Below are 8855 nucleotides of genomic sequence, written 5' to 3' on the forward strand. Positions count from 1 at the left end.
CAGTGGGAAATAACCATTCGGAGGACTAAGACTAAAAAGAGGGCGCTGATACATCGACAACTCAATTAGACCGGCACAACCTATCCAGGAATCTGGACCTGAACCCCTAAAATGGTAATTTTATATTCTATTTAGCTGCCTTACGTAGACTAATAGAATCCTCCAGTGCCCTTCAACCTTTAGTCACTAGTAGAGTCCGAGCTAAACTAGGATACGCCCCCACTCACTTCCCCTACCAACCATCAGGGGTCAATGATTTATGTTCAAGGTTCCCTCGGTGTATAAAAAAGGTTGCTCAGTAAGAAAAAAGAAAAAGATAGGCTCTCAAAAGGCTAACCTGGCTTTTTCTTCTTCTTCTTACCGGAGTTAATATATTTTTTCTTATTCTTATTCTTCTTCGGTGGATGGATGAAAGAGTAGGTGAAGAGTTACTCTGCCCCTGCCTTTGAATAGTAGCTTTCTTAGGGGAATCTGGCCTTTGACTCTAGCCTTGCTTATCTTTGATGATACTATCGGATTGTATCCTATATTTATATAGAAGTACTCTTTTATCTTGTCTCGCGTAGTCTTTCACATTCACTGGTTTTGTATCAACCCAATCTTGATTATTGTCATACACCGGTTCCCTCTTGGTATTAGTTTGGGTACTTAACTTCACTAATTTGGTCTTTTTCATGATGTCCAGTGTTGCCCAATTTATTAGGAAGTTAGAATCAACAAGGGCCACTATTCTCCGTTTTAAATCAGCGTATTGTGTTTCATACCACTTATCACTGACCAATGGTTTAGCTAACCCCTTATGTTTAATTATGATCTGATTTTTATCAGTCCAAAGACAATAACCCTTTGGTGATAAAAAGATACCTTTACTTAATTTGTGCTCCAGCTTAAACTTCCCCAATTCAGTGGGTGAGACATCATCATCAGGAAGAGGACTCCCAAGGATAACTGAGTCTGTATCCGTGTAGTAACAATCTTCTCTTGAATTGTAAGGATGCATATGGATACGAGCGCATGTTGTGATAGCCGCTGATATCTGAACTGCTGCTATCCTTGGCGGCCTCCACTCCGCGTCTGGAACCCGTTCTGTATTAGTCTTATAGGCAATAATGTAGTATTTATCGCTAAGCTTCTCCGCATACTGGAACCCTGTTGTTATAATTAATTGATTATATTTATCATAATTGCAGACCTCTGTCTGTATGGATTCAGGGTTAATACCAAATCTACCGTATAATGAATTCATAAGGATCTTGTACACATAGGCCATGGCCTCATTACCTTCTTTTCTTGCCTTTAACCAGCTCTCAAAGAGGGAGCCAACTAACTCCCCGAATGGGCTGCCAGGATTCATCTTTTGAAACATGTAGCCCGAAAGAGGGATTACCTTGTAGCCTACGCTTCTAGCATATTTTAACTCTTCACTATAATAAACACTGACAAATTCACATGTAGGGAATATTAGTATTTTAGATTTAGGATCTTTATAGGGTAAGAAAGGTCGTTTTATATGTGGAGGGCACTCTATATAAGCCTTAAAAAATCCAAACAAGCTATCTAATTTGACGCTCTCCAAATTGCCCCGCCAGACAGGCTCACCCCTAGGCATTGGGTAGTTTTTCATAATATATGGGTATAATGAGTTTACATCATAGTAATATAGATTATAACCTATAGGTTTATATACATCGGTATGGACCCTACAGTATCCACGGCGAATGAATGTATCTTCATTCTGATTGGGAATATAGATTGGGGAGTTTTCTTGATCGTAATAGCAAGAGCGAAAAATATCTAGAGCTAACGCTGACAAGGTCCTTTTTTCACGATATCAACTCGATACAGAGAATAATACATAGCTTGATCTGTATGCATAATGCCACCTAATAAAAGGATATCCCGTTTCATATACTCCAATAATTCTTCCCGTATCTGGATAAGATTCAACTCTTGCACTTTATCATACTGTATACATCCTTTAGCCCCTAATTGGGGACAGAGATTTTTAGCTAAGGTATTGAGATTACTCGGGAGAAGCATGAGTGAATCCCTTAGACGAAATAGCATTTTCTCATCGCGATACACAACTAACTCATATAGCAAGTTGTTCCTCATAACAGGTTTAAAGGTGTGTTTAGTATCATGACTAGCGAAATATTTCAAAAATAGAATACCATCAAATCGTGATAAGTTGTGGAAGTAGACAGTATGAATTGATCGATTTTTGCTCACTACGACTGCTAACCACTCTAGAAAGTCGGACAACATCTTATTACTCCTTTTATGGATAGTTGGAAATAGAGACGCCGGATTGTCTTCACTGAAATACATTTCAATACTATAGCCCATATCTTCTGACGGAGCATCACCCGGTTCAACCACTAAAAAACCCGCAACATATGGCATGTGGATATCGTTTATCATAACTATCTCAGTATCGGCAACAATGAAAGGCTTCCTTTCCTTAGAAGTTGATTTGAGTCTTGTGATATGCTTAAAGAAAAAAGAATGCTTGAAGATTTCTAGTCATATCGAGAAGTTCTTTAAGTCGAGGTTTCCTCATATTGTAAACCTAATGACTTTAATCTGCTCTGTAGGATAGTTAGCATCAGCTATGGGTAGACCGGTCTACTATTCAACACCAGTTTTTAATACAGTCCAGGACTATATGAAATCGAAAGCTGTCAAAATATGGATATATGATCGTCCCAGCAAGAAAAGACGGCAGGTAACACTTAGAATTCCCACTAACCTTCGTGATCTAAAAAAGACTACTTCCGTCATTTTTGCGAACTTCATCCATCAGAAGGATGCTAATATAGTTTTTTATATGATCAGAAATGCTAAATTAAGGGGTATACCAATATATATTGTACACGATAATTTCTTAACAACTCCAGATTTCGCTCCACTTATGGGTGGATTTTACATAGATATACTCAAAAAAAGACCCATCCAATGGAGTTTATTAACTCATTTATTCTGCAGAATCTCGTTGGGGAAAAAATATTATGACCACGCGCGAGTAGAGTCATGCAAACGGGAATCAATTCATGTAGATGAGATGTACATACTACTAGGATAGATTGATCTTCTGGGGACGAGTATATGTTCCTCGGGACAGTGACCTGTGCCATGATATCTTGGAGGAGGCGCATAGCTCACCTTTTTTCCTGCACCTAGGGAGCATGAAGATGTATAGGACGATCCACCCACACTATTGGTGGAAAGGTATGAAGAGGGATGTCGCTGAGTATGTGGCTAAATGCTTAGTGTGCCAGCTGGTTAAGGCTGAGCACCAGAGACCAGCAGGACCCTTACAGCCAGTTCAGATACCACAGTGGAAGTGGGACGAGATAGCCATGGACTTTGTCTCTGGATTGCCGAAGACTGCGAGGCAACATGACGCCATTTGGGTGATTATTGATCGGCTGACCAAGTCAGCTCACTTCCTGCCGATCAGTATGACTTACTCTACGGGCAAGCTAGCCCAGATATATATTGATGAGATAGTGCGCCTACACGGGATACCATCATCCATAGTATCAGACAGAGATCCACGGTTCACTTCAGCCTTGTGGCAGAGCCTACAGAAGGCTTTGGGTAGCAGAGTGAGTCTTAGCACAGCATTTCGTCCTCAGACCGATGGCAGTCTATGAGGACCATCCAGACATTGGAGGCTATGCGGAGGTAATCCCTTGATTTTCGAGGTTGTTGGGACAAATATCTACCCTTAGTTACGTTAAAGAGGTCAAGGATTGAGTTGTCTATTCTTTCACTTCGCTTCTGCCATTCTGTGCTTTCCCCTCGTACTATTAATAGAAAGCAAGGCAAGGAAACCTTGGTATGCACGAGAAAGGCATATGACACCAAGAAAAAGTACGCTTTCGAAATCAGGTGAGTCAAAGGTCAGGAGCTCAATCAAAACTAGCTACACTTCCCTCTCAGCCTGCGCATAGCAAAGCAGTGCCCAATACACCGGCAACTCCCATCATATGAAATGAGTTCGACGTCCAATTATGAAACCCTTGAAAAAAGAGGATGAATCGAAATATAGCTGCTACACCAAAACTAGGTGCAAAGAATCAACCAGACTGACCCAATGGATAAATCAGAAATACAGAAACAAAAACAACAAAGTTGTATGTCTTAAACTTCAAACCCTACCCTTCTTTGCTACTCACTATCTAAGGAGCAAATCCGAAGTTGGTTCTCAAGGACCAGAAGCTTGGGGATTGAATACCCCTATGTTCCAAGTGACTAGCTTGGCTGGTGATGCGTTCACCCACTTGCACGCTTCCTTGCAAGCACGAAATCCTTAGTTCGTCCGCTACCACATGGGCCGGTGTACTCTTATCGCTAACCCCGAGAGAGTCTATACTCTAACAGCCAACCGACTCATTATCCTTGGCCGCAAGGATTAAGAAATAGCAATGTATCAGGGACTGAGAGTACCTTCCACTCAGGAACAAGAAATGGAGCTATTAAGTTAAGGTGCCGCTTTCCTTTTTCTAGCTCTTCTTTGGGTTCCCTATCAATGCGTGTATGCCTTCGTCGAAGAAAGAAGGGGAACCACAAGAAATTTTCATAGACCTAGGCCTAATTCCATCGATGAATCATTCGAGAATGAATTTAGCGAGACTAATCTAATCTTATTCAACCTTAGATGGGAATTAGGGCGAAGCCTGGGGCGGTCTCTGCCTTCTTAACACACGGCACACCAACTTGAATTCTGATTTTAAAATCTCTCTCTACCTTCACAAAACTTCTCGTGCCCTTCTCGTAGTTTTGACTTGCTCTTAGGCTACCATTGACCGGCTTCGCAAGGATCATAATTCTTTATGTTTGGATACCAAGCTATCTTATCAATATATTTACAAAAAAGCCTTCGATGTAGTGATGAAATTGTGATACATAATCAATCCTATTTGTTTTGTTCATTACTAAAATGAATCGAATCCTATCAAATATTTATATTTATCCTTTGAATTACTCATATATATCCTATGAATTTCATTTCGCACCGGAAACTATTCTAGGAGAAGTTCGAATCCGTTCCGTTCGGATATTGATTGGTCTTGGTTTGACATGGTTTACGCGTTACTGGTTCCCGGAAGAGTTAATATCTCCATTAGCTAAACCCTTTCTTACCCTGCCTTTGGATTCGTATTTTATTCGTACACAATCAACGGAGGCCTTCCCGACATATGTTGCAACATCTCCAATAGCATGCTCTTACTTCGTTTTTCCCTTAATATGTCATAAAATTTGGTGCTTTTTGATCCCCAGTTGCTATGGGGAACAAAGGACGAAACACAATCGATTCCTCCATTTAAGTGGTTTTCGCTTCTCCTTGTTCCTGTTCCTAACTCCTCTCCGGGTAGTTCCCAATGTTTGGCATTTTTCATACTTCATGGGTGCAACATCAACAAATTCGCTCATGATCAAGTTACAACCTAAGATCTATGACCATATTATGTTAACTGTTCGTATTTCGTTCATTCCATCGGTATGCTCCCAGGTACCTGTAATTGTGATCCGTTTGCTAGAACCAAGGGGTCTTTCTATAGAAACCTCAATGAACAATCGTTGTTTTTTTATGGTTTTTCCGCTTCTCACATCTGCTCTTTCCACACCTCCGGATATCTTGTGCCAAATTGTTGCCCCTTTCCATATTTCTTTGATAATAGAGTTGGCTATCTTTGTGGCATCGATTGTACAAGTTCGTGAAGAGGGCTGGACGAGTGGAATGAGGAAAAGTGGCTCGATCGACAAAAAAGAAGAGTAGCCTCCCTAGAACCTGGCAAAGTTATTATCAATGAATTCCCGAGCAATTCTTAACCAACAAATGCAATTCATTCCCGTAAAGATTATAACACACAAGAAGACTCCTTACCGCTCCATGGGGAGCAGGATGAGTGATACATCTGGCGAGCGCCGGTGAAGAACGCAAGCAAATCTGGAGCTCGGGTATTGATATATTCCATCAAGAGAAAGGAAGCAGACTGATAAGAAGGCCGACCACATAGGGGGCGAACCGAAAAACTCAGCTTTTTGGAGCGGACCAATATTTCGTGTCGCCCCCTCCCCCTCCCCCCTCCCCCTACTCTCTCTCTATAAAAAAGCCTGCGGGAAGCGCGAAGAGCTAAGCCACTAATGTTGTGGCGAAGGTTAGACCTCATAAAGTCAGCGAAGCTAAGGTTTCGTATGTGTTATATCCTTTAGATCGATAGAGAACTTATAAGGAAGGCCTTCATTGCCCTTTGAAAAATGTAAAAAAAAAAAGCGCTAGGGAAGAGAGAAAGTAGCAGAAGTGCTTCTAGATCTCATGGAATAAGGCAGAATTTCTAACAAAACTTTCCACATCTTGCTTTCATAGAAAAATGAATTTAGGAGATGAGATCCCAATTACATTACTGCAGGCCAAAATTTTATTTGAAAGAGCAAGCCAGGGAAAAGAAGCGTTTAGATAATACCTTATCTCCTAATCTCATCTACTGAAAAAGGGAGCCCCCTTGATCACCTGAAGAGATTTTTAGGCAGAATTGGCATAATTATTACCGTGAGGATTGAGCTGCCAAAAGAGATTATCCTCCTTTGGGCTGGAAGAGAAGATTTATGCAGTCCATAGAAAAATAAAAAGAATAAAGTATTCTGAAGCCAAATGCTCTTGGATGGGTAGTTGAATAGGGGGATAAATCCTTTTTTCTCCTTTATATTGAATGTAGTCAATCACTTTGAGGTCATGAGAACAAAGAGTCATAGAGATGTGAGAATTTTTGCTTTCACTATCGACTGACCGTCATATTAGCAGTGCTATACTAGATTGGCCCTAATTGGTACCTATACAGCTGCTCCTTGTCAGTTGCTATATTTTTTCACCTTGAGGCTGAGAGGTTAACTCCGTCCACTCTCAACCGCCTTTACTTATCTTACTAGTAGCTCTATCTATTGGTACCAGCCAGGGAACTCCCTCTTTGCGAGCTACTTACTTTATCTGAACCCTCTACCGACTGATGCGCGAATTGCACTGCTCATTGTACGAAATGCCCTCTAAGCCAGTCAGTCAATGGAGGGACCGGGGCACTAGGTATTCTACTCGTAGGTGTGATCAATGTCATTGAGCTTTGGTACTATAAAATAGTAGTCGGAATTCGCTTTTGAGTGAGCTTCCTTCCTTATGCTCTGGTCTGACCTTCACGAACAACTTTCTTTCAGCTACTAACTTCAAAGCTTGATCTCATCTCTCCTCTTTTAAAAGTTTAGTACTATTATTGTTGGCATGGAAGGAGTTCATCTTGAATTGCCAGTACAGTGATTAGAGGTCTTCCTTACCTGTTCTAGTGACATAAGCCCATCCGGTCGAGAGAAGAGACTTGAGATTAGCCACTAGGTGAAGTACCAAGGAGAGGATCGGCTTCAGCCATAACCAATACGGAGGGATTGACATAGTAAATGAGGCTAAACAAAGCTATCAAAGGGATCTCGAAATATCCTTCTTTCGTACCCAAGAGTAGCCGTATTTCTAATAGGAGCAATTCAAGCATTAATTAGTACTACCTCATATTTAAAAGGAAAGGAAGGAGAATAAGGAAGGTACCAAGTAGCTGATTGCACATTACTAAGGCAAGGAATAAGACATCTGAGAAGGGATGCCGAAAAAAGGCTTCAATTCTTTCTGGTGCAAAGTCAGTAGTACTAGGGCCTTCGAGTTGGAATTTCCAACTATAAACAAGTGTAGCGAAGTCACCTCCATTCTCGATTTCTATTGCGACAGAAGTAGGTATCATAATAGAGTCAAAATCACGATTAGAGTCAGTCCGGATAAAAGGAAGAATCCAATTTCCTTCTTCCTGATCTTATTGGCCTTACAACGGGCCTAAGAGCAAGGAAGTCTCAACTCCCCAATCCCCAGGGTGAGGGGTGAACCTTCTGTCTAATTCAATCTCATCTATTGCTGCTTTCGAATCGGCTGAAAGAGTATTTGATGTCACTTAGGAGAAGTATAGGGAAGTGTGCCTGAGTCTTCTATAATAAGTAGTTGTGACTCGGTCTAGCTAGGACAGAGCCATCCTAAAGAGACTTTCTTCTGTTCTAGGTTTTCACAAAGCAGTATCAGGGTATGAGAACGCCTTTCTCCTATATATAATCAAGTCTTTGGTTTAGATCAATCAATCCTCAATCCGGCTCAATGACCAGAATGAATGGCTTTCTCCTGTCTCCTCATGGATCCAACTATTAGGTTCGTGGGTTTGTGGTTCGTGACTAAAGCAACTCTTTTCCATTCGCGAACGTTTAAGAAGTCATCTCCTAATTCGTTGATCTATTAAGCTAAGGCAGCTCTACATATAGTGTTTTAGACTCATACTTCATCGCCGCCTGGTCCTTTCGAACCTTAATCTTAAGAAATTCCTGAACGAGAAAGCGGTATGTATGGTTGGCATATGCCTAGAAACTAGTCTAGAATGATATCATCAATTGCACGATAGACAATGAGTAAGCACTTTTGACAGCAAGAGAAGAGTCCTCCTCCTCACAAGGACCGACTCCTTTAGGTGCGAGGTACGATCAACCGCGAAAAGTCAGTAATAAAGAATCCGCTCTCCGGTAAGCGAAGGAAAGCAGGTCAAAGCCTGCCAAGGCATCAAGGCAGTTCGACAAAGGCAGAAAGAGTCTCCGTCCTGAACACAGAAGGAAGGCGGGTTTGTCAATGCTTGAACTGATTGATCTAAGTGAGCTACGAGGTTAGTCTTCTAGGATCAACTTGCTTCAAAGTGCCCATTAATGATTTGTTAATTTTAGGAATGATCCTATAAGTGATTATGTACTAGGCAGTAGAGTAATACACTACGGGA

At 41.2% G+C, this 8855-nt stretch overlaps 1 protein-coding gene across 1 annotated transcript; it reads right to left on the reverse strand.

The window, feature by feature from the left end:
- Positions 1–484: 484 nt before the first annotated feature.
- On the reverse strand, positions 485–1354 carry LOC107825381 (DNA polymerase-like). Its single transcript, XM_016652231.1, has one exon. The coding sequence runs from the start codon at positions 1352–1354 to the stop codon at positions 485–487; it is 870 nt and encodes a 289-aa protein (XP_016507717.1).
- Between the last annotated feature and the right edge of the window lie 7501 nt (positions 1355–8855).

The sequence above is a fragment of the Nicotiana tabacum genome, chromosome 11 (assembly GCF_000715075.1).
Source record: "Nicotiana tabacum cultivar K326 chromosome 11, ASM71507v2, whole genome shotgun sequence".
Taxonomy (NCBI): Eukaryota; Viridiplantae; Streptophyta; class Magnoliopsida; order Solanales; family Solanaceae; genus Nicotiana; species Nicotiana tabacum.

Excerpts from the sequence above, each read along its gene's own strand:
- LOC107825381 (XM_016652231.1), bottom strand. The coding sequence starts at position 1,354 with ATGAATCCTGGCAGCCCATTCGGGGAGTTAGTTGGCTCCCTCTTTGAG.